Below are 27,337 nucleotides of genomic sequence, written 5' to 3' on the forward strand. Positions count from 1 at the left end.
TATGCTCTTGTAACAACCCTGACTAACCTTTTTCTTCTACTTACTACCTGACACTAACAAATATTATTATTTTTTTATTTTTATTTTTTCTACCATAAATCTCTACTTCTGATCATTTTATTATAACTAACCCTCCTCCTTAGTCTTTGCACTCTCTTCCCCGAGAATTTCTTTCGATCTATTACCCTATTAACCTTTTGTTTCTGTCTTATTCTTATTTTTGCTAACTCTTGAAGGAACTATTACTATATACAAATGTCATTGCCTAATTTTGTTTTCCTTGCATTGTCTCAATGGTGTTCTTAAAATGTCTATTGCTACAAATGTAAAATCTAAATGTTATAGAATGTTTTTGTAAATTTTTATTATGCTGTGTAACTGGAGCTTTTCTCCCCGGGCCTCCACTGAAAATGGACATGTATCCAGTTGGACTAGCCCGGTCAACAAATGTAAAATAAATAAATAAAAATCAACAGAATTAAAGTTTTACTGGATGAAGTTAATGTACTGATCAACGAAATTTTGAATGGTGTTAGTTTTGTTAACTATGAGAACAAATAGGACAACATTTTTCACAAAATGAAACAGCAGGTTAAAGAGAATGTAATTAGTAAACAAAAAAAAGCTAAAAAGGGATGAACTGGAATATAAACAAAAGGAGGCTTACCAGTTCCCCAACAGCTACTTTGGACACATTTCAGGTAGGAACAGGGAAGGTAACAGTTCGGAATTGGGCTCGTGTAGTTATGAAGCAAGAAGGGGAGATGATAATTTACAAGCTGAATTTTTTAATAGTGAGACTGATGAGGTGTTTGAACAAGATTACCGTTCCCTTATGTAGATCTGAAAGAATTCAGAACAGGAACAGACAGAATTTTTTAGATCCATCACAGACCCCGAGGGGGAGGACACAGAGGGGGCAGAGGAATTACTGAACAACAAGAACAACAACAGACACTGAACCACATTTTACGGGTAGAGCCAATTATTTCCAGTTTTCAAGGTAAACTTTAAATGTAAAGTTTAAATGTTTTTAATATTTACAATTACACAGACAAGGTTATTACTGACATGCATTTTTCCCTCTTCAAAAAAGGTTTTAAATTTGTCCCAGGTAATAAACCTGACATTGTCAATGTTTTGACAGAACTGAAGCTCTACACCAGAAAGTTAAATTTTCATGACAACAACGATCAGGCCGAACTACCTACCAATAGGTTCAGAAAGAAAAGTTTTTTCAATCCCCCCCCCCCCTTGCACCCAACCCTGTCCCATTTTGAAAGAATTTGCACTAAGGAAATTTACCAGGAGTATCACAGTCACAAAAATACATTTTATAACCTCAGTAATGAAGAGATCATACTTTTGAGACATTTTAGGGAGTCAGACTCCATTAGAATTATGAAGCCAGACAAAGGGGGAGGGGTGGTTTTAGTGAATAAAATGGACTATGTGAATGACACTGCTAACATGTTACACAACACTGAAAAGTATGAGACTACATCTTTAAATGAGATTAACATTGCACACAGGAGATTGCAGTTATTACTGGAAGACAGTTTACTGCAAGGTGTTATTAATGAAGAACTTTACAATTTCCTGTGGAATGAATGAACTTTTATTACCACTATTTTCGACATCCCAAAGGTGCACAAAAATGTGCACCATCCCCCTTACCGGCTTATTGTGGCAGCATATAACAGTTCAACATACTCATTGGGAGCCTTTGTTGACCATTTATTGAAAGACACCCTTTGCTCTATCACCCACATGCTGATAGACTCATGGGATTTCCTTATGAGGGTCAAACAAGACTCTTGGGGGGAGACAATGGGGTTTTCCACTATATACGTGGTCGACCTTTTCAGTTCCATCCCACATGACATTGGTTTGTAATTTTTTTCATGAAGCAGTGTTGGAATACACTACGTTGAAGGGTACCATTGTCAATTTTGTCATGGAGGTTATGGAACTGATTCTTTACAACTACATCACTTTTGAAGATGAATTCTTTAAACGGTCAAAAGGGGTGGCGATGGGCTCAAGTTGTGCCCCTACGTATGCCAACCTAGTGATGACTATGTGGGAAAAGAGATTAATTTTCAATTCTGGCTTTGAAAAGGATTGGATAATTTATTTGCGTTACCTGGATGACATTTTTGTCTTAAGGAAGAGCAACAAAGGAGTGGTGGAGAATTTTGTTGAATAAATTAATGGTATTTGTAATTATTTTAAGTTTACACACATATTTAATACAGAAGCCATTGATTACTTAGATGCTACCATCACTAGAGATATTCCTCATGGTATCTTCATGGCAAAGGTTTATCATAAACCCACTTATTCAAATAGTTTTTTATCTTATGAGAGTAAACACCCACTTCATGTTAAGAGAAACATAGTTAGGGGCCAAATGATCCCACGGGCAAGAATGTGCTCCACTCTTTTAGATCTTAAAAGGGAACTTGGCAACCTAACACATGTTTGTGGTTAGGGGTTACCCGGAGACATGGGTTCAACAGATTAGTAAGGAAATTCTGGAAGGTTGGGGTTCCAAGTACACCCTTTTTTGTTAGGATAAGGTTCACTCAACACTAATAATTTAATCAACACAGAAAGTAAATTCTCCCACTCTATGGTAACGTACTTTGGCCCTTTAGGACAGAAGGTAAAGAACATATTAACAAAGAACTGGGTGATTTGAAATGTCACAGTGAACTTCACACCACTCTAGGTAACAAGCCATTTTTTTATACATAAGGTCTGCCGAAATATTAAACATTTATTGGAGCGCCCCCTCACTAACAAGACAGGGTTTAGGGAGACTAGAAAATGTGGAATGTGCAAGTATTGTACTTATGTTATGAATGCCTCAGAGATTTGGACTGGTGAACCTTTATTTAAAGTTACACTTGCTGGAGGTAACTGTAACAGTAAGTGATTCATGTTAGTGTTTGTCAAGGTTGTAATGGGTTCTATGGGGGGGGGGGGGGTACTGAAAGATCACTCAAGAAAATAATTTATGAACACCTTTATGCCCTGGAAACCCATAACACCAACAATGCTTTATTCAAACACACATAATCCTGTTCAGCACACCAAAGTTTTAAGTTTGGTATCTTGGAAATCATCAGGACAAATATTGTTGGGGGGGGGGGCTCTAATCAGACTGATAAATGTGAATTTAGATGGCAACTAAAACTTAATGCCAATTGTCTCCCAGGTATGAATTACCACCTATCTTTGTTGCTTATTTTAAGAGACAGAGCTTTGATTTTACGGTTATGAAGAATTTGTTTTATTTCTTCACAGTTTTCAATTCTTATTTTTTCAACAGTCTTCACATGTGTCAGCTGTGTTTTACTTACTTCACTGATCTTAACGAGTGTCCCTTTAAGACTTGATTGTTTTTACAACTGAAGTATTATTTAAATGTTGTTTCAAGGCAGGCACTTTGTTTCTGATAAAGTCCTGTATGGAGTCGGACGAAACAGCTTACCTCGATTGTTGTGGTTTCATTAAATCTTTTGGATTCCTAGATTTCTGGACTCATTGTCTTTTTATTTGGGCTCATCAAGTCTTGGAAGTGGTACTCATTTTATCTAACTTTTGTGACTGGTTGACCTTTTCTAATATCAGAGTAAGAAATAAAGAGTTGATCTGATTTCCTAATGTAAGCAGAAACATAACTGTATATGAACATCTAGAAAATGCAGTGAATATTCTTTATTTTGAAATTTTGGGAAGAAAACTGGCAGCTCAATAGGTTGCGTTGAGGTTACTTTCTGACACAACTTTAGGAAGAAAAGAGGGATTAGTGCATAAAGAAACTCTGTCCTTATGAAAAAGTAGGTATGGGGGCTTGGCAGACAAAGCTTGCAATTCCGAATCTCTTCTGGCCGAAGTAATAGCCACTAAAAAAAGTGTTTTCCAGGACAGATATTTCAAATGACATGTAGCCGATGGTTCAAAGGGAGGACAAATAATGTTTGACAAGACGAAATTCAGATCCCAGGGCAGTGCTGGATTTTTGTATGGGGGTCTTGTCATTGTAGTTCCTTTTAACTCATTATATCAGAGTGACGCCTCCAGGTGCATCTGCAGTTAACTCCAACTGACGCCTCTAGGTGTCAAATATTGCTTGTTTATATTTGCATCAGTAATTCCAAAACCATGCTATGTATAAGGTTTTAAAAAGATTACATCTTAAAGTTTACACAATGGCAAAATTAACTGCTTTAATATTTGACCTCTGTCTAATGCAGGTAAAGAGCTATTATCTGTTGTTTTTATAATATTCATTTATATAGATATAATTTTCACATTTTTCTAAATATTTCACCAACCAAGTAACACAGGCAGAACTCCTTAGCCTCATATGAATGCTCTCAGCTAGGTGAATAAAATGTTAACAGTATGTGTGTAACTTGAGTGGTTGCCGAGATATTGCAAGCAGTTTAAAAATACTGCAAACGTTAATAGTTAAAATACTGCAAACGTTAATAGTTACAGTATTTACTGTGACCCACAAAATTCAGTTTGACCAGAACCTAAAGAATACTAAAACTATAAAAATATTTGGTGCTGAAGGGTTTGCCATTCATACATCTTTCATAACCCCTATGGTTCCAGTGATAGGAACATTTGTTTCAAATGTGAGGACATAAACTGATTCTGTCAAAAGGGTCAGGCTCAGACGATTGGAAGTTACAATGCATCGGCGTGAACAAGTTAAGAAAGCCTTACAAAATCTGTGAGACATAATTCCAGAATCATTTTCTCCTATGTGGAAATATGAAATTGCTGCCAACTGAACTCTAACTGTGGCTGCATCAGCTCCCTCCCTGAAAGTTTTGCCAAAAATTCTAGAATAGAAAGTAACCATTTAAGTATTCTCATATGAAGATGAGTTAGGGGGATGAGTACAATTGACACAGCCATTTTCCCCAGTACCTGAAGAACAAGTTTTGCAGTTGAATGTGTCTTCCTGATTAACACACTTACATGATAGCGGAGATAGTCTACTCTGTCTTCAGGGAGTCTTGCTATCAATGTAGTTGTATCCATCTCTGCTCCTATAAAGATTAAGTTTGACATCTAGAGTAGATTTTTCAAAGTTTATGGTAATAGTAGGGAGAAATAAAGTTGAAGCTTATAGTCCCTGGCTTGTAGCAGAAGATGCCTGGTTAGGGTGGTTATGAGCCAGTCATCCAAATATGGAAACACTCGGAATCCTCAGCGTCTCAGGTGAGCCGCCACTAGCACCATGCATTTGGTGAACACTCTGGGGGCTGTTGAAAAACCAAAGGAAAGAGCTCGAAACTGGAAGTGACTGGCTCCTAGCCAGAAGCGCAAGTACCTTCTGGATCGCCTTTCCATTCAAATGTGGTAGTACACATCCTGAAGGTCTACAGAGCACATCCAATTGTCGGAATGGAAGTATCAATTGTAGTGTTACCATCTGGAACTTGGTCTTTTTTTTTACAGATTTGTTCAGATTGCTGAGGTCCAAAATGGGTCTCCAGTCCCCTGTTTTCTTTGGTACTAAAAAGAATCTTGAGTAAGTTCCAGATCCTCTCTGTTCTGCAGGGACATCTTGGATGATTTTTTCTTAGCAACCTTTGGTTTTCTAATGTTGCTCATTCCTTTTCACTGAGTGGAACTGACTTGTTTATTGTGGTTATTGGAATGGGAAAGGTGAAGGGAACAATGTATCCTCAGGATATTATGCCCTGCACCCATTTGTCATTTAACTTTTGCCAGGTTTTGCGGTGCAGGGACAATCTGCCCCTGACTGCCTCCAGAGGCAAGAAATCCGGTACTCCTTCAGGAGCACTTGAAGAGTCTACCAAAGAAAGATTCTCTGGAGCCCTGATTCTGTGGGCCTCCCCTGCCACGAGGGTGGTGCCTTCCACTATTGTTCCCTCCTCTGCCTCTAGGGGAACTTTCACCTTCTGTGTCCTGGAAAGACCTTTGTGACTTTCTGAACCACATTTTCAAACTAGCTTTCTGAACTTTAGGGAAGGGTCTAGTAGGTGCGAAAAAACGCACTCCAACTGCAGATAAGGTCTAGCCTTCCAATCTACACCTAGTAAGAGTCTCTCTAACCTTAGGCCCAAAAGGAGAAGAGCCATCAAAAGGGGGATTAAGGAGGGAAGACTTGAAGGGCTCTGTGAAATCACAAAGGCAGATCCAGGCCTGCCTCCTGAGAGAGATGGCTGAACCCTCCACTCTACTCGTTCCATCTGCTGCATATGACATGAGCCTCACAGATAAGCTGATAACTGAATTGAGGGTGGCGAGCTAAGCACTGACTTTATCTGCCACCACATCAGCTACAGCTACTCAAAGGAAGTCTGATGGTTCCTTTAATAGGTTGCTCTGTAACTTTGTGAAGTGGATAAGGTAGTTCAGTTACCCTAAGGCAAAGGTCACTGATAAAAAGACACACTCCCTATACCTACCCATGGTCCTGGAATCCTTATTCTGAGGACAAATAGAGGACCTGGTCTCAGAAAGTTCCTTTTTGGTGGCCGCTGCCATGACCATGGCATCAACTGCTACACCTTTGTCAAAAAATTCTTGTCTTTAGGGGCTGTAATGTATTTGTTTGGCCTCGTTGGTGTAGGTTCTATGGAGTCTGGGGTCTCCCAAGCCTTCCAAGAGATTAACTCAATAAGCTCATTGGAAAGCGGGGTCACCCAAGAGTTTGAAGGGTGTGACACAAAGGCCTTCAGGTAAACAGTCTCCTCGGCCGAAGGGGATGTGGACTGCAGTCACCTCTCTGCTTTACATTTCCATGAGGTCTCCAAAAGAGACATCTTCAGGAGGTGACTGTGGGGACCCTTCTGCTTCATTGAGGTCGGTATCAGAAGTGATTAGACTCCTCTAGGGAGTCATGACGCTTCCTCTTGCAGGTCCTCTTCCGAGGGACCACCACAGTGGTATATTCTGGAGAGGTTTCAGAAGGGGAGGGGAAGTCCCCTGTTTGACATCCTGAGGCCTGGGGTCTCTGCGGCCCTGTGGAGAGGGTATGTGAGAAGTCAAAGACACCTGCGCATAACCGGAAGTGCCAAGGGGGACTGTCACACTGGGAAGTAGTCAGAACCCTCCTCATGACTTCAAAAGCAGACTGCCCCTGCTCTAAAGAACACCCCGGTTGCAACAAAAGAGTTGTTGAATCAAGAAGCTCTGAGGTAGGGGTCGGAGCTGAATTCAACTAGGCTGAGGCCCCAGAGGCAGGGTCGGATCTGGAGAGATCTGAACTGGCTCCGAGGACTCAACTAGAGTGCGTCAGCTCCCAGAAGTTCTCTGCTCCTACCAGCGGAAACCCTCTAGACAGATACCGGATCCAAGGAACCTATGGGTCCTGGATCCAAAACAGACACAAGCAGGATATCAGACTCTTCCAGCTGTGAAACCGAATGACAGATCGGAGGAGAAGCAGGTGCCAAGGGAGAAGTGTGCGTCTGATCTGATACCTGTGGGTTCAGATCTAATAATAATTTGGCCAAGCCCAGTTGTCTTTAGCTGCCTCTGCACCACCCTATCCACACCTTCATCGGACATACTTCTGGTAGACAGGGTAAAAAGGGCAGGAGATCTTGATCTTTAAGGAAAGGCGATGGAAGCTGAGAAGGGATTGGCTCGGATACGTAAATTCAGTGGGCAAAGTAGTCTTCAGAACTGAGGGTTCAGACAAGGTAGACTTCGGAGCTGAGGGTTCTGACTGTTCCAAGGAAATCTTGGATCAAATTTGAGCGGTCTGCTCCGAAGGTCCCATTGGAGCTGATGGTAGGTGCTTTCTGCTTCGGCTCCAAAGAAGATTTCAGAGCTGAAGAATCAGTCGTCTCAGGAGATGTAGCCTCAGAAAAGGGGGGGGGTTTAACAACCCCCTCAGAATAAGCTTGTTCTTGTGCTCCATGAGCACCCTCTGATTAAACCAATGGCAAACTGAACAGGACTCTTGTAAATGTAGAGGCCTCAAGCAAGACACACACACTGAATTGTTAAGGGGCACACTTTTTTCCACATTCCTCACACTTTTTGAAGCCAAGAGGTTTCCCCTCCTTTTGAGACATAATAACAAATAGGAAGGAAGAGACACACACTCACAGAAACACCAGCAACAGTCCTCTGAATTACACAGACACAGAAATAGGAAGTTTATTTAAAAAAAAAATTGTCCTCCAAGTAAAACGGACAATAAGAAAAGGGGATAGACAGAGAGAGGGAGAAAAAAACATCCTCTAACTAAAACGGACATTAGTCAGATGCCCTCTAACTTAAACGAATGCTAACAAGGGGAAACTTAAGGAAACTAACAATCTTAAAACACAGGGTAAGGACAGAAACCATTAAAAAAAAAATTCTAGCCTAAAACCAAATTTTAACAGTAACGATACTATAAAAAATAAAATAAACAATTAGTCCAAAGCTTTCTAGTAAACCTCCTTCGCAGAGTGGCAAACGAGATCTGGGGAAGTTAGGGAGTTGCATTATGGGTAAAGAAGGATGCCCACAAGCTTTGCTGAAGACCTCGAGCTTTTGAAATGGCTGAGACGGATCCGACAGATCAGATCTGACCCATCAGTGACAATAAAGGCAAGATTTACAAAAAAGGTCAAACACTAGGCACTGAAGCAACACTAATATTTAACGAACAGAAATGTATTTACTACATATTTATGTTGTTTGGGTGTCCAAACTTTGATAAGAGTGTGTGTGTGTGTGTGTGTGTGTGTGTGTGTGTGTGTGTGTGTGTGTGTGTGCCCATTTTTTTTTCTTATTCACTTACTTCTGTAGCCTTGCAACCACAACTGTACAAAAAAGTCTAAAAGAAGCAACAACAAAAAAAATGGCATAACCATTCCACCTTTTAAACAGTACATGTACTTTAAGGGAAACTGGTATGTAACTTCTTGAAACTAAGAAGCATGACCACAAACTCAACACGGGGAAAAAACAAATGTAAAACTCCAAGTAAAAAGGCAAAATAGTTAGAATATCCAAATTTATCGAGCTCTTTCGTTTCTAAATTGAAACTTCATCAGAATGCTGTGTTCACTATCCAAACCAATTAAATATATTACATCATCAATCATATGATACACAATCTAATAAAGTAATCAAATTCATCTAAATAAGTCATACCCTTGTTAAAATTTCTATAAAAAATTCATCTAAATCCTAATGATTTTAACTTAAGCAAACAACTGATGGAAATCGTTATCATTTAAACCAGGGCTTACACCGGCATTTGTTTTGATCTGCTAATAAAGTTTCACGAACGTCCAAGGAGAGCTCCTTTGCGCATCCCCTAGAATTAGATTGTGAAATTTCTAACCAAAGAATAAAAAAAAAAAGTATTCAGGAAACTTGGCAACATGTTTTGCCAATACACTGTTGCACTATTTTTTATCAATGCTATGTAGATGCTCTCGTAGCCTATCTTTGAAGGCCCGGAAGAGTTGAACAAAAAAAGTGGTGGCCTCTCCTATGTTCACAGTACGGAAAGGCACTTGTCTCAAGAAGCTGATAGAGCAGAATAAAAGTATTCAACAATTCAACAGAAATAAATGAGGGATTTCAAAATGTGGTTGTTGTAGTGTTTGCAATCATGTTTTGAATGAAGAAGTGGTAACAGTGAGGGAACGTTATTTATTTACTTAACATTTGTTTACCTGGAAAGTCCGACTTGGAATGAATCTTCAACGGAGGCCCAGGGAGAAATGTTCGAGATGCATGTCTTTGAAACATGGAAGGAAACCAGAGCACCTGGAGGAAACCCACACGAATGCAGGGAGGACATACAGACTCCGCACAGAAGGTACTCCAGATGAGAATTGAACCGGACAACCTCTTACTGTGATGCGACAACACTACCACTGTGCCGTCCACAGCCCAAATTTTTATTACAATTGTTCACACAGTATTGTTTATACAGCACTGCCACCAACGTATGTGTTTTTACACTGGAAAAACAAAACAGGCCCTATTTTATTGGATTGTGTATCATGTGATTGACAATGTAATGTATTTAATTGGTCTGGATAGTGAACAGGGCATTCTACTGAAGTTTCAGTTTAGAAATGAAAGCAGTCAATACATTTGTATATTCAAACTTACATTTTATATCTGCCATGGCTTAGTGGTAAATCACATTGGCTGTGATCTGCAGGCTCCTGGGTTTGAGCCTTGCTGAAGCCATTTATATGGACACACGGTGGTGCAGTGGTTAGTGTTGTTGCCTCACAGCAAGAGGTTCTCCGGTTCGAGTCTTGGCTGGACTGCCTTCTGTGTGGAGTCTGCATGTCCTCCCCATGGTGGAGTGACTTTTAAAGCCATGCAGGTAGGTGCGTCTGTGAATGGGTGTGCCTTCGTTGAAAGCTGGGTGTCGGGCTGGCACCTCAGCACCGTAAAAATCACTGCCAGTCATAAGCGGACCGGAGTTCCGCTGTGGTGACCCCTAACCAGGAAAAGCCGAAAGATACTATTTTTTTTTAATTGGAGTCTTACATTTGTTTTTTTCCCATGTTGTGATTTCCCTTGGTGACATTTTTTGTTTTATTGGAAATGGGTATGTACATGACAACTTTTAGATAAGCAGCCATCAATCATCTAGATATTGTCCTTATCACATTTACTAAAATACTGTATGATCTGTGGAAGCCACGACAGGAGAGTTTTTGACATTAACTAGATGTCAATGAATAACATTAGTTAAAGTTGTTTACCAGAAAGGGTGGGAGGACTGGTGATGCCTCTTTTTTTCACACTCATTTTCACATAAAATCATTATGATATGTGAAAGATATCGAAGAGTGTATACCCACTAGCAAAAATCTTGAAAAAGGTGAAACAGAATGCTGACAACGTATTTTGTTTCAGCTCAGTACAGTAAACTCTCAGTTAAGTGGAACTCAAGAAACCGGCACTCTCAAGCAACCGGTAAAAAAAAAAAATTGAAGAAATACAGTAATGTATTGCACTTTCTGTTTTCCCTCTGCAGAAACACTCCTTACGTTTTTAGAGTTTTAGAATTTTAAAAAGAAAGACAGGAATAAATTTCCTCTCTCCCCAACCTGAGAACAAGTCAAACCAAACAAATAGTATAGGGTACAGTATTAGTCAGGCCTGTTTTTAAGAGCAGCTCTCAAGCTAACAGAAACTACAGTTATCCGGCATCTGCCAATCCCCATGGGTGCCAGTTAACTGAGAGTTTACTGCATTGAGTGAATATCGAACATGACTCTTCTACTTTAAACGTGCTTTTGCAGGAGGGCAACACACACACACACACACCTCAGCCTTATACATAAAGTACAGTTGTGTACACTTACCATAAATGTAGATGTTTGAGTGTATTCACTGTTGCAGTCATTACATTTGGGTTATCTGCTTGCAGGTAGCCCTCAGTTGGCCTGATTAACAAAGTCTTGGGTCGTGCGTCAGTTGCTGTCCCTTCTTCCATGACGTCAGGTCGTCAAGGGTATAAAACATGCAGCCGACGCCATTAAATCAGTTTTTCTTGCCCCAGATGTCAGGTGCCCCCCTAATGGGAAGCAATTAAATATAAAAGTACAATGATTTACCTCCAACAAAAAAGCAAATACACCAAAAACCTTTTAAGCATAGTAAAGGAAAGTAGAGGTATAGCCAAAAGAAGTTAGGGGGATGGAGGGAGGGTAACCAGGACTGCAACAGTGAATACACTCGAACATCTACATTTATGCTAAGTGTACACAACTGTACTATGTTCTTCGTGTTTCACTGTTGCAGTCATTACAGTGGGTACATTCCCAACGCTATCATTGGGAGGAGGAATTTAGATAGCATTAGGACCAGCTATAAGGCCCTCCAAGACTGCAGTGGCAAAGCCAGCTCTGGATTTAGGGAAAATGGACAAATGATCATGCTTGGTGAAAGTATGTGCAGAACTCCAGGTCGCAGCTTCTAGGATGTCCCTGGCAGGGACGCCCCTGAGAAAGGCTGTAGAGGTAGATGCAGCCCTGGTGGAGTGAGATCTGATCCCCTGGGGGATAGGTTTTCCATGGTGCTTATAGCAGAAATTAATGCAATGGCCTATCCATTTAGAAATGGTTTGCTTTGAAATAGCCTTCCCCTCTGCAGCAAATGCCACCAGCAGTTGTTCAGATTTCCTTTGAGATTTAGCCATGTCCAAGTAGAATCTAAGTTGTCTGTGCACATCTAAAGAATGCAGCATCCGTTCCCCTTTGTTCTGTGGATTGGGAAAGAAGGTTGGCAAATGAATGGACTGATTAAGAGCCACACTGGATACCACCTTAGGCATGAAGGGTGGATTGGTTCTGAGGGACACCCTGTCCACATGAAAGATGATGAAAGGCTCCACTGCCATAAGGGCCTGTAATTCAGATCCCCTTCTAGCTGAAGTGATTGCTAAAAGGAAAGCTGTTTTCCAAGAAAGAAATTTTAAGTCTGCAGTAGCAGCTGGCTCGAAAGGTGGTAGAGTGAGTTTATCCAATACAAAGTTAAGGTCCCAGGCTGGGGTTGGAGCTCTCCTGGGTGGTCTCAAATTTTTGGCACCTCTGAGGAACTGCTTGAGCAGTGGATGAGAGAAGAGGGGAGGTTCTGTGTTATAATGAGCTGAAATGGCTGAGGCGTGGATTTTAATGGTGGAAAAAGACAGGCCCTTGTGAAGCATCTCAGTTAAGTATTGTAAAATCTGAGGTAAATTGGGTGCTGTTGTGCTCATCCTTTGAGATTGGTTCCAGGCACAGAATATTTTCCATTTTTCAGCATAAGATTTTCTAGTACTAGGCCTCCTTGCCTCTAAAATGATATCCATAACAGCTTTACTGAGGGATGGTAAAGGAGAGATTAGGTAATTAGCCAGGCTGCAAGGTACAGTGATAGAAGCTGAGGGTGCAGAATCTGGTTCTCTTGCTGAGACAACAGGGAAGGAGTCTGAGGCACGTGCCATGGAGATAACCGTGACACACTGCGCAGGAGGGGGTGCCAGTGTTGGCATGGCCAGTCTGGAGCAATCAAAATCATCCTTGATTTGTCCTGCTTGATTTTTAGTAGTACTTTGGAGAGCAGAGGCAGAGGGGGGAAGGAACAGACCGATAGATTTTCCAGCTGAAGGACAGAGCATCCACTTTCCAGGTTTGTTTGTGGGGAGTCTTTGTGCAAAATTTGTCCAACTGACAGTTCTGGGAAGAGGCACACAAGTCTGTATCTGGGCTCCCCCATTTGCTTGTCAACATGTTGAAAATCCTTGGTTCCAGTTTCCACTCGTGTGGGTCCATGAGGTTTCTGTTTAGTCCGTCTGCCAGTGTATTTAATTTTCCTGGCAGGAATTGAGCTTGTAGGTGCACTTGGTAGCTTAAGGCTGTGTTCCACAATGCCATGGCTAGTCTGCAGAGGGGGTAAGAATGTGCCCCCCCCCCATGCTTGTTTATGTACCACATAGCAGTTTTGCTGTCCGCCTTTACCATTAGTTGTCCTGGAAGAATGTGGTCCTTGAAGACTGTCAGAACATTCTGTACAGCTAACATTTCTTTTTGATTGATATGCAGGTGCATTTGATTTGGGTTCCATTTGCCCTGAACGCACTTCCCTGCCAGGTGAGCCCCCCATGCATAGTCTGATGCATCTGTTGTTAGGGTTTGGGCGGCAGGGTGTGGTGTGAATGGTAGTCCCTTGTTCTGGTGGCAGCCCTCTGCCCACCAAAGGAACTCTAGGCATAGGCAAGGTAAGATAGGAATCATTGCTTCTAGATGCTGAGAATGTTGACACCATAGGCTTTTTAGATACCACTGTAGTTTCCTCATATGCAGTCTTGCATATGGAATTAGAAGAATGCAGGAGGCCATGAACCCCAAGGCTTCCAGTATTTGTCTTGCAGATAGTAGGGTTTTTATGGTCACTTGCTTGATTTAGGTTGTCAAATGAATTTGTTTTTCTGGGGTGAGGCAAGCCATCTGGGAAGTTGTAGTCAAGCTTGATCCCAAGAATATAATTTGTTAACAGGGTACAAGGTATGATTTCCTTTCATTTATGGTGTACCCCAGACAAGTTAGAACCCTTTGTACAAAGGCCAGATGACTCAAAAGTATGTGCTGGCTTTCTGCCTGAATTAGACAATTGTCCAGGTATGGGTATATTTTAATATTTCTTTGCCTGCAAAACACAATAACTGGAGCTAGGCACTTTGTGAATACCCTGGGAGCAGTAGATAAGCCAAAGTGCAGTGCAGAGAACTGATAGTGCGTGTAGCCTGCTTTGAAGCGTAGGTATCTTCTGCAAGATTCCCGGATTGGGATGTGCAGGTATGCTTTCTAGTGTTGATAACCAGGCATCTTTGCCTAGCATAGGAAGCAACTGGTGAAGAGTCAGCATCTTGAATTTTGGAATCTCCAAAAAGGTGTTTAGAGTAGACAGGTCCAGGATAGGACGCCATGAATTGTCTTTTCTGGGTACCAGAAAAAGTCTTGAGTAGAAACCTTGTCCCTTTTCCTCTTCTAGTACCAACTGAATAGCCCCCATGCTTAAGAGATAAAGTACTTGTTTTTGGGCCTCTGCCCACAGATTTGGGGGTAGGTCCTGCCACCTGCTTGGTGTTGGCAACGTGTGGAAGTGAAATCTGTATCCTTGGGACACTATATTTAAAACCCATTTGTCCTGGGTAACAAGTTCCCAGTTCTTTGTATGAAGAGCAATCTTTCCCCCCAAAGGGGCAGTCAGTTGATAAGTGCTTGGAAATTTTAAAAGGAAGTCATTGAGACAGTTTACCATAGGGGGGGGGTCTTATTACTCCCAGATTTGGAAGTGGAGGCCCCTCACTGCTTAGTCCTGTGTGTCCCGTGGGACTGAAACCTGGGGTTTCTGTTGTGTCTGGGTTTGACTTGAGAAGACCTGGAAGGGGCTGGAAAGGACCAATTCTTAGAGTGTCAGTGCCTACTAAATCTACTTGTAAGAAATCTTTAACAGTTTGCATAGATTTAACTTTATCTTCCATCCTCAGCCTTGTTGCCAAACAGACGGTCCTGATTTAAGGGAGCATCCAACAATTTAGCTTTAACATGATCAGGCAAAGATTGCTCCTCAAGCCAAGCATGCCTTCTGAGCACAGACCCAGTAACAGCAGCCCTGCAAGAGGCCTCTAATGAATCAAAAACATATTGCAAAGTATTTTTCCAACCTGTTCGGCAGAATGCATTAAATCCTGTAATTATTTTTCACACAGTCAGGAATCAACATCATTTTCTGTTTAAGCAATCCAATAACATGTTGCTGATAATTTAACATATGAAACTGGCAGTTTAAAGCCCTAATGGGAAGGTTGCAGAAGTGTAAACCTTCTTACCCCATCTATCCAGCGCCCTGCAGTCTCTATCAGAAGGGGTAGGATTTTTAGCAGTAGAAACCTTAATGCCCTTGGACCCCTGTGAAATAGTCTCTGAATCCGCAATAGGATTTTTAAAAATGAACTTGTTTAACTCAGGGACCCTGTAATATCTATCAGGTTTTCTGGGAGCAGGAGGCAAGGAATCAGGGGCCAAACTAGATTCCGAAAAAGTATCATCAACAATGTCTAGAACAGTAGGAATAGCTAAATGCCTATGCTGAGGCAGGAGTAAGAAATCCCTAAGCCTCTTTTTTGAATCAGAAAAATCCTGGCTTTCCCAGTGGAAATGCTTCCTTAGAGTATGTAAGGTTTCACCAAAGGAAAAATCCTCTGGAGGGGAAGCAGAAGGAATAGAGTCCTCTACATCAGAACCCTCATAAGTAGATAAGGGTAAATCTAGATCATCAGAAGAATCAGAAAAAACAGAATCCTGGTCAGAAGATTCATAAACAACTTCAGTCCTAGGCCTCTTAGAAGGGGGGGGGGGGGTTGGCTACCCCTGATTGAAGTTATTAGATCTTCAGCCATTCTTATCATTTGTTTTTTAGGCATAGAGGCCTGAGCATGTGGCCTGGGCGTTGATTTTTTAGGCATGGTTCGAGATTTAGACCTAAGTGAAGAAGGAGGCATCGGTTTAATATGCAAGTCCGTAGGCCTGAATACACCCTCAGAAGCCGGTGCCTGCACAGCAGCTCTGGACCAATCCAAGGTAGAGACATCTGCGGGTTCCATAGTTGAAGCATGTCGCGGCATACCTGACTCCGAATGGGTCTCAGTAGAGGTCTGCGAATCAGAAGTAGTGGGTATCAGGGGCTGCGAAAGCGCCTCACTGCGTACCGGCGAACTGGCGACTGGCTTAGGAGAAGTGTCGGCAGCGGTTTTGGACCTTGGCGGCCTGTCTCTGTCTTTATCTTTGCATTTTTTCAGAATCCCGGTAGTCGGATGGCTAACCGGCGACATTTCTAGATAATTAAACAGAGAACCAAAATATTTATAGGCGAAAATATTCCGACGACGGATAGTGCACTCATTAAATAAAGCACAAAACCGACAGCAAGGTACGTCGTGGTCAGGGCCTAGGCAAGGAATACAGTACGAATGAAAATCTTTATCAGGTATTTGCTTTCTACAAGTAATGCAATTATTAACTTTTATTGACATCGGTAAGGAGCAAGAAAAAGTTTCCCCAACGGGGTACTTCGCTTTAGTTGAAGACTTCGGTTCTGAAACTCGAAAACGAAAATTTCAGGAGTCAGCCGACCGGCACTTGTGAACTGCTTCTGCTTTGGGCACCGCACGACAAGAAAGACTGATGTAATGGCGTTGGCTGCATGTTTAATACCCCTGAAGACCTGATGCCACGGAAGAAGGGACAGCAACCAATGCAGGACCCACGACTTTGTTAAACATGCCAACTGATGACTACCTGCAAGCAGATAACCCAAATGTAATGACTGCAACAGTGAAACACGAAGCACATCAACTGAGAGACTGCCATACCTTGGAGAAATGGGAATATTCTAAGAAACCACCATCTCGGACTTAGTAAGTCCTTTTTTTAGTCATTCAGTCTCTATGCTAAGGGACTCATTAACATGGGTCCTGACATTTCAAACTGTTTCCTTTCATTTTGCCATACTGCATATGATCTTTAACTTCATAATACAACAATGAAGAAAATTCTCTTTAAGTATACTATAGATGATGTCAGATTATTCAATATAGTTAACCACATGTTTAAGTCCTGTAATTTCAACTGACTTCACACAACTCTTCTTGCTCCACTATACTTCAGTTCAGCAAAAGACATTAACATATACAATATCCATTCACAACCCCTTTTTCCGATTTTTGCACATGGGTCAGAGTGTCAATTCATTGGTGATTATCATCTACAGCCAAGGTTTGCACCACAGGGGTGGCTAGCCCTACCATGGTGTTTCTTCCACACCACATACTTGCATGCACACTCACACCTATTGCCAATTTACAGTGTCCAATCCACCTACTGCATGTCTTTGGAATGTGGGAGGAAACAGGAGTACCCGGGAGAAACTCATGAGAACACATGGAGGACATGCAGACTCCGCACAGAAGGCACCCCAGCTGAGAATCAAACCAGGAAACCTCGATGTGAGGCAATCACGTCTTACATGGAGGACATGCAGACTCCGCACAGAAGGCACCCCAGCTGAGAATCGAACCAGGAAACCTCGATGTGAGGCAATCACGTCTTTTGCTGCACCACCGTGTTGCCCAGTATTACTCAAGTACATTTTTAATATGATAAGATTGCATTACTGTAACAACATAAAGCAATACAGCCAAATTATCTTTTATTTTTAAGCAGTTCTCACACACCCAACTTGGGGACATGAAATGCCAAAATAAACAAAACACAAATCTATGTCCTGCTCAGCACTACAAGACAGGTTGGAGATGAATAAAGGATACTGATCTGTCAACAAGGACATCAGTTATACCAGTATTATTTGCATTCAAAATTGATTAGCAGAGGACTGGCAAGTAGGACACAGAATCCATCTCACATCAATATCACGTTAACAGACTAATTTTGTTTTACATTTTCCCTTATCAGTATGAACGTGTGCATGGCAGCCACAGGAAAAACATAAGTTGCTGGCATTCTTGTAGCCAAAAATCTCAAATGTCTTACTAAAAATAACTATAATGACAGTGTAGTAGATTAAAGCACTGAGTAATTAATGAGCTGACTCCTGCAGTTAAGGATATAGGGTTGGATTCCACACACACACACACACACACACACACACACACACACACACACACACACACACACACACAGCTAAACAATACCAAAAGCAAACTGCAACAGAGCAAAGTGACAACATAAATACATACTACCAAAGTCAATAGCAAATTCCAATCACTTTAAAATAAATGACATGCTAGTTTAATCAGTTCTCACAGACAAAAACAATCTTAAGCTTATGTACACAACATGAAGAAAAACATTCTAATTAAGTGTATTTATAAGGGAAGCAGTGCACAAATTTTATAAAGGGGCAGTTCCTTTAAGTGAAGCTCGAAATACTGAACAAAAGAACAGACACACTACAAACAACACTTTTTGCTTAGCTTCAAGCACCAAGGAAAAAAATTCTTACTCAGCTGTACTGTCATACCTCAGTGGCTAAATAAAACCTACCGATAAGAAGAGAGATTCAATTTCTCTCACAAAAATGTAGGTGCCTACACATCCTGTACTCAACTTTAGTATGGTACATTCAATATTTTTTCAGTTTACTAAAAGTGCACTCTGATTCAGAAATATAAACTTATATTTTACTTAAACTTCAAATTCATGTGAAGGGCCTCATGCCATTATCATAACATAGCAAAACTACAGAGGTTTAATACATGCTATATAGCCTACAGAGACAGACAGAGAAATCTAAAAGCCAAAATAATCTCTGTAAGATATTTAATTTTCTTGTTTAAAACATCAACAAACAGAAAATACATTCTTTAACCATGGTATAATTCAATAGATTTATAAAAAAAAGTCTGAGTACAGTTTAACAAAAATGGTAGAGAGCAATAGCAGAAAATACATTTAGGTCACCTTCCTATCTGCTTTCCTTATCCAAATATAGCTTTCTCTTACCTGCTGTTGCTTTATTTAGAGCCACCAGGGAACTCAGGACCTTGTTAAAGTTCTGTCCCTGATACAGATCATTTGCATCAAAAGTCTGAAAATTAAGAAAAAAAATTAGAACAGAATTGCACAGTACAATAAAGACTCAAAGCAGTAACAATTCTGATTTATTACTATTTACAGCTATAAAGTGGATTAGTGTTACATAAGGAAGTATGTAACACAAACTGCCCTAAGCTATTAGCAGAACTCTCATAGCAAACACAATCTACTTTAACCTTAGAAGTTGCAGTTTCTGAATACTAACACCTTGAACAACATATTCACAATCCAGTTAAAAAACTTTAAATTGTCAATGGGTACATTTGCAAGAAACATGACTAACATTCATCCCGAGGTCTTCCAACATGTATCTTCTGCAGTCCTAGTTCTACAGAATAATTGCAGGATGTTACAAGCTCTGAATTTCCTGTTATTCTGGTCCCCTGGATGCATAACAGATCCAATGGCTGTTCAATTTAGCATCCTGACATATCCAGTCACCAGGAAGCGCAGACCCACATGAGTGCGTCTTGTGTGCAACCAGGAAAAGGAAGCTAGGCAAGGGGAAGAAAATGTAAAAAGTATTCCAAAATTGAAATCCTACATAGGAGGGGCGATTTCTTACACAGTTAACAGTACTGCCAAGCCCATGTACATAGTAAATAAAGCAATACAAAAAGTATACAATGCACAATTTTAAAAAACAATGCCAATACACAGGTTAATATGTTATTTGCCAGACATGACTATAGTCAGAGGACAGCTAAATAACATTATTCAGAAGTTTGTTCTATGAATGCAAAAGGGACCAAATACAACATATCTAGTAAATGCATTTAAACATAACACCTAGGGCTGAAAATGTTAACACTACTGAGATGTACCTGCGGTGACAGTACTGCTTTGTCAAATGCCACTTTTTAATATGAATGTAGCAACTGTATACTACTCACAGACGGTGCTTCTCATTTAAAAAAAATCTTGCACTTTCACTAATGGCTGAACATACACATTTGTAGTTTATTTCAATCTGTTAGTAATTTTGCCAAAAAAAAATGTCATTCTTAGGGTGCAGTCTGTATGCAGAAGACTATACTATCCAAAAGCACTACACAGGGTTACCTATCAAAACATCGAATGATCATAACATCTAAACTCAAAACATCAAGACCATAACATCTAAAAGTCATAACATGGAATTTCAAAACATTGAAAACCACAAAACAACTATAAATATAAACCCTGCACACTATTTACTACGTTTCTGCAGGAGGGCAAGCCCCTTCTGCACCCCCAAGTGCCCCCCGTAAATTAAATATACCAACTCCAAGATCGCACTACAGTGGGGGGAAAGGTTAATTTCCTAACCCCACTGTAGTGCGATCTCGGAAGTGGTATATTTAAGTAAGAGGAGTGGGGGGGGCAGAGCCCCCCGCATAGGGAGGGGGTGCAGAGGGGCTTGTCCCCCTGCAGAAACTTAGTCAACAGTGTGCAGGGTTTATATTTATAGTTGCTTTGTAGTTTTCAATGTTTTGAGATTCAATGTTATGACTTTTAAATATTATGAGGTTTAGATGTTATGGTCTTGATGTTTTGAGTTTAGATGTTATGATTATTCAATGTTTTGATAGGTAATAACCCTACAGAGATACCAAAATAATAAATCAAGTTACCACTCTAAAGGCATGATTGCCAAAAAGAGCAGACATTGTTGCAGTATAGCTTTGCAGACTATGGCCAGAAACAAGAACTGGTGCGAGAGCAACTATGTGACAGATCAAAGTACTTGCCAATGACCGGACAGCCATATAAGCAGATGCAAGGATGGTGATACCTTTCACTATATAGTATGCCAAATGACAAAACTAGCTCAGTCTTGGTTAATATAATTACCATGGGTCAGTGCAGACAAAGAAGCAAACTAGGTTACAAGATAAAAGTATGTAAATTTGGGATTTATCCCATGAATGAGTGAACAGCCAAATCAGGCAACCACTGTTAGTCTGGGTGCCAAGGACATCAAATGTATCACATACTGGTTTGAGGGGAAAAAAAAGTGAGACTCACATGAATAGAATGATGCTCCCTTAGTTGAAGGACATTAACACACATCAATGAATTTCAAAAATGGAGTTCACCTAATGGGACAGATCACCTTTCTTCAAAGTGCTGAGACCTTCAACCTAATCAGGGGAAAGTGTGGGGGCTACATGGGACTTGCTCCCCCCTGCAAAAAATGTTACTTGTTACACTTTCAGGTTAATTCCATTTACGAAATGTCATCTTCGATGTACGTTACAATTTCTTCATTTCAGTAATCAACACTAGAACCTCACATCACTGAACAAAAGCACTGGCTGTTGGTATGTATAGGATAAATATAGAAACTAGTAAGACATATCACAAGAAACAGTTGCTTGCAAAATGGAGGACATTAATCACTACCAGTGTCTCTCACCTTACAGACAATGGGTAGGTTATACAAGAAGGTGTTACCAGACATCAGTGATTGCGGGGAGTGGGAGAGCAGCTCTGTGAATATCTTTAACATAACCATAAATATATATATATATATATATATATATATATATATATATATATATATATATATATATAAACAGATCAATATTGGAGTATTTATCATAATATGGGAACACGTCACTGCTAAGTATTCAATAACCTGGCAAGATTTTTAAGAGCTTTTTGACATCCCCATACAGGGCTCTCCTTTTCCACACTGCAAACATCAGTAAGACATACTGTACACAGAAGAGAGGTGCCTGTGCCCTCTTTAGTACTTTTTTGTCTTCCTTTTGTTTACTAGTGAGGCTATCAACAAGTAAACCAGCTGAGCCCACAAAGTAGGCTGGGGAGTTTGCCCCACACTAAGGAGAATGCTGAAATATAAAGTAAGAGGTCAGACCCTAGAAGGAGAAAGGATTCTTCACCTAAAACAACCACCAAACATGAACAGACAAAGAGATGAAGTGTGGGATCCAATAATGCAGCAGTGATCTTAACTGAGCATCTACAGCTAAGGACAGCATGTTATGGTCATGAAAGGGATCACTGCTGCAGTATGACTCACGAAGTGGGAAGAGTATTAAAGCTCTCACCCGATCTGTGGAAGAGCACAAGCTATGCAGAGCTTCAGTAGCAAATACTGTTCTGCTCCTGGAAAATAATGCACAGTTTTATTCATTGTGTTATGGGCAACAATGGAAGAGATGAATGTGACAGGAAGTGGGTAGCAGCAATACAAGGTTAGGAGTTGTTGTTGTCTTTCGGCTTTTCCCGGTTAGGGGTCGCCACAGCGGAACTCTGGTCCGCTAATGATTGGCAGTAGATTTTCACAAACGCTGAGGTGCCAGCTCGACATTCAACCTTCAACGAAGGCACGCACATTTACGCTTGTCTTTCGAACGCCCACCCAACCGCGGGGAGGACATGCAGACTCCACACAGAAGGCACTCCAGCCGAAAATCGAATGGGAGAACCTCTTGCTATGAGGCAACAACGCTACCGCTGCACCACCGTGGAAGTTTATACAAGGTTAGGAGTACAGAATGCAAATGTTTGACAACATCCCTGCTCTTAAATACTGTGCTGACAGGGCCTTGAAAAAGGCTCCTGTAGTAGAAGCTGCCTTTGTAGATTCTGCTCTATTTTGGTCTAACAAAAAGCAATGCAACATGCTGACGGTGTGGCTATGATTTACTTAAAAACAAGTCTTTCTTGTTTGCCTAGTATGAAAGATCCAAAGCTCTGGTCAGTCTGCCTAAAATCCTTTTACATGCTAAAATAAAATCTTTCACATTTATGCACATCCAAGAGGTGCAAAAGTTTTTCACTTTGTTATGCAGATTTGGGAAACACTGGAAACTTAATGGCCTAGCTGATTGTCACTCCCAAGACCACTTTTGGAATGTTTTTTAAGGGTCACCCTTTCCTGTGGAAGAGCACATAAGGCACTGCACAGACACAGGCTTGAAATTCTCCACTTTTCTTAGTTAAGGTAAAGGTGAACAGAAACTAGGTTTTAAACAAAAGGAAGTTCATAGGTGCTGAACCTGTTTATTCAAGGGATCAAGAGTGTGTTTTACCAAAACATGATTAAGTCCCCTGAAGGATGCACGCACTGGCTGCCTTTGATGGTGGCTTGAACTGCAGTATCTCTTTTAAGAACTGCTTTACTGATGGTATGGCTGCTAATGGTAGTTCTAACGACATGTAACATGAAATAGCACACACTGCTCTTTAAAAGGCGCAGAAGCAAGACCCTTCTCAAATAATCTAGACAAAAGATAGCTTGCTGAACTTTACATACTTTGAGTCAAGCATCATTAGATGTGCAACAAGTGGAAAACCTGCTCTACTTTATTAAATAGGATTTTCTACTGTTAGGCCTCCTTCCCTCCTTAATGATTCTTAGGGCCTCATGGAAAAAAAAAAAAAGACTTCTACTAGAGAATCAGTACTCTATCTTCCAGGTTACAAGTCTTACATGCTTAGGCTTGGGTGTAATAGAATCACCTGCTGCTTTTTCAAAAGGCTGCACAAGTCTGAGAAGACCCTTGAACCTCTTCTGCTCAATCTCTTGAGCAGGGAGAAAAAAAATAGTTGTGTAAAATCTTACCATAAACATTGAAGTCCTTCTCTTCCATGTTGCAGTATTCTTACTGTGGGATCCTCCACCTCAGGCGACCCGAATGTCGGCTCCTATGCAAAAGCTCAAGCCTGGTTGCTGCAAGTGCGTGGGACGTCAAATACAGGGCCATAAACCAGTGGCCTTAAATGTGATGTGTGCAGGCACAGACCTCAGAACTGACTGCCCAGTTGGACAGTAGTCTAAGTAGTGCCAATGATGTCTTCTAGACAAGTGAAATATACTTAACTGTCCAATCTGACCCAAGTCTAGGTAGTTCTCAATGATGCCCTCTAGACAGGTGAACATCATAAGGGGGATATGTGGGAGGGAAGGAATACTGCAACATGGAAGAGAAGGAAATCTACAGTTACGGTAAGATTTTACACAACTGTTCTATGTCCCTCTATTCTCATGTTGCAGTATTCGTACTGTTGGGAAAGTAACACAGCTTTAAGGAGGAGGAAGGGTGGAGGAGGAGGAAGCAAATTCTAGGAATCCTTGGAGGCTTGCTCTTGCAAACCCTGCCCTCGCTCTGGAAATACAGTCCAATTTGTAATGTTTGGTGAAGGTATGTACAGAGGACCAGGTGGCTGCCTCAAGGATAGAAAGTAGTGTCCAGGCCTTTGAGGAAGGCTCCAGAAGAAGCTACAACTCTTGTAGAATGTGCCCTGACCCCATGAGGTAACTTTCCCACGGTAGGAATAGCAGAAACAGTTTTCCTTATCCAGCAAGAGACAGTTTGTTTGGATACTGCCTTGTCCAGGGCCCTGGCATAAAATGATACATAGAGTTGATTAGACTTTCTAGTGGTCTTAGTTTTGTCCAAGTAAAACCTTGGTTGTCTGTCGACATCCAGGGAGTGTAGTATTCTCTCACTGTCATTTTTAGAAGATGGAAAGAAAGTGAGTAAATGAATAGACTGGTTTAGTGACACTTCATTGACCACGCTGGGCATGAAGGAGGGGTTAGTGCACAGGGTTGCCATGTCTTTGTAGAAGACAGTGTAGGGTGGAGATGCCATAAGCGCCTGTAATTCTGAAACCCTTCTTGCTGAGGTAAGGGCTAGCAGTACTACTGTTTTCCATGTGCACATCTGTAGGGAGGCAGAGCTGGCTGGCTCATATGGTGCAAGTATAAGTTTTTCTAGGACATACTTTAGGTTCCAAGGTTTTGGGATACGCTTCTTTGGTGGCCTAATGTGAAGTATCCCTTTTAGGAATACTTTAACATCCAATCTGGAGAGAAAAGGGGGTTTCCAGAGGTAAGCAGGTAGAGATAGCAGATAAGTGCACTTTCACTGAACAGTAATGACAGGTCTGATTTTATGAGCTCACACACACATTAAGACTAGGGGAACATCTGCTTGAAAGGGATCCCTATTGTCTTTGGAGACACCATTTGGAGAACTTTTCCCATTTGGAAACGTAGGACCTCCTGGTATCGGGTTTCCTGGCCTCCTGCAGGATAGATAGCACATCCTGAGTGTATTGCTGTCTGAAGGGGAATTAAAAGTTTATCACCCAGAGGGTTACGCAAAGCATCTCCAGGTGTGGATGAATGACAGATCCGTTCTGTTGTGTGAACAGGTCCACCTTGTGAGGAAACCTGTGGTGACTGCCCATGGCAAGATATTGAAGTAGGGGGAACCAATGTTGCCTTGGCCAACAGGGGGTCACCAGCAAGATTTCTGGCATGTCCTCCTGATTTTTAGGAGGACTTTCTGAATGAGAAGGAAGGGAGGGAAGGCAACAGAAACAGTCCCTTCCATGAAATGGTGAAGGCATCCACTCTCCACACTAGTGGAGAGGGATCCTTGACACAGAAAGTTTTCAGTTGCCTGTTCTGGGGGGAGGCAAATAAATCTACTTGAGGTGTTCCCCACTGGTGGATAATGTCTAGGAATACATCTCTGTGTAACATCCATTCATGATGAAGAGAGAACGATTTTCTGAGAGCATCTGCCTGATGGTTGCCCTGGGATGGGATGTAGACTGCCTGCAGTAAAATGTTTTGAGAGGCTAACTCCCAAGTGTGCATTGCTAGCCTGCAGCGCAGGTAAGACCTGGTCCCCCCTGTTTGTTGATGTACCACATTACAGTGGCACTGTCAGTGAAGATTTGTAAGGGACCTGGTCTTATGAGTGGGAGAAAGGCCTGCAGAGCCAGGTGGACTGCAGTCATCTCCCTTACATTGATGTGCTTTTTCTAGAGTGAAGGCTCCCATAGGTCTTGTACTTAGAGGCCATTCATGGTTGCTCCTCAGCCTAGATCTGAGACATCTGTGTGGGTTAGTTGAGGTGGCATGGTGTGCTGCAGAGATAGGCCTGGGTTTAGTTGCACCTGCTGAATCCACCACTTCAGTTCTGTCTTTAGGCATGGAAGGAAGGATATCTGAAAATCCAGTGGGTGGCTGTGTTGAGACTACACATTCTTCAAGTACCACTGTAACATCCTCATGTGTAGCCTGGCTAGTGGCAGCATGGGAATGGTGGCTGCCATTAGTCCTAGGAGGTGCATGAATTACCTTGCTGACAGATGGCTGATAAGGAGGAGGTCCTGGAAGTGGTTGACCAGGGAAGTTATCTTGTCCTGAGGGAGAAAGGCCTTCATCAGGTCTGTCCTTATCCTGCAACCCAGGAAGGTTTTGTCCTGTGCTGCGGAGAGGGATGATTTTGTGAGGTTGAGTGTGAATCCCAACCTGTGGAGCAGAGACATGGAGAAGGACAGATGGTTTTGGAGTGTGTGTTCCTCACTGCAAGGAAGAGGATGTCATCTAGGTAGAGGTAGATCTGAATGCCCTTGGTCCTGCAGTAGGCTTTTGCTGAAGCTAGGCACTTAAGACCCTTGGTGCAGTGAAGAAACCAAAGGGCAAAGCAGTAAATTGAAAGTGCTAACAGGGTTCAGCAAAGTATAGGTATTTCCTGTGGTTTGGGTGTATGGAGATGTGGAGATAAGCCTCCTTCAAGTCCAAAGTGGACATGAAAACCTTGGGTGGCAATAGTGGAAGTAGGCTTTGAAGGGATAGCATTCTGAAGGAAGGGACCTTCAGAAAGAGATTTAGGAAGGACAAGTCCAGTATGGACTTCAAAGGGCTGCCCTTCTTTGGTACCAGGAATAACTTGGAGTAGAATCCTTTTCCTTCTTGGCCTGGTGGAAGGGGTTCTATGGTTCCCTGAGCAAGAAGGTCCTGGATAATGTGGGGGATTAGATGTAGTTGATTCTTGGGGGGAAAGGGGTTCTCTAATGGAATGGGTTTTTCCTGCCAAGACAGGAAGTATCCTTTTTTCTACTACTGCCAGGACCCAGCGGCCTGAAGTGACTTCTTTCCAGAGGGGAAGACAGTGAAACAGGCGGGATGAGAGGGGAAGGTGGCTGAGGCAGTCACGCATTATTATTTCTGTCCTGAAAGGGCTGCTTTTGGGGGGCTGAGAAGTGGCTGTCCTAGAGGAGGTTTGTTTCCTGGTCCCTTTTCTATGTCTGGAGGAAGAAGGGTGGCCGGGGCAGGGGGGCTCCTGACAAAGGTCTTTGCAAGATAATTCCTGTAAGATTTTGGTACTAGAGAGAGACCAGTGAGTGTTTCAGGTCTTGGAGTTCTTTACTCTTCTCCTGTAGAC

General features: G+C 41.7%; 1 protein-coding gene across 4 annotated transcripts in view; it reads right to left on the reverse strand.

The window, feature by feature from the left end:
• ARHGEF7 (Rho guanine nucleotide exchange factor 7) overlaps nucleotides 1-27,337 on the reverse strand; it is a 2,881,265-nt gene that overhangs the window by 2,409,070 nt on the left and 444,858 nt on the right. For 3 of the 4 annotated variants that reach the window (XM_044072654.1, XM_044072651.1, XM_044072652.1), the window contains exon 3: nucleotides 19,044-19,128. In XM_044072654.1, coding sequence (XP_043928589.1) covers nucleotides 19,044-19,128 — 85 coding nt within the window. Of the gene's footprint in view, nucleotides 1-19,043; nucleotides 19,129-19,419; nucleotides 19,447-27,337 lie in introns of those variants that run through there. The other variant, XM_044072653.1, reaches the window with a different exon arrangement.

Source organism: Protopterus annectens, chromosome 5.part0 (assembly GCF_019279795.1).
Source record: "Protopterus annectens isolate FY-2018-M chromosome 5.part0, PAN1.0, whole genome shotgun sequence".
NCBI classification, from domain to species: domain Eukaryota; kingdom Metazoa; phylum Chordata; order Ceratodontiformes; family Protopteridae; genus Protopterus; species Protopterus annectens.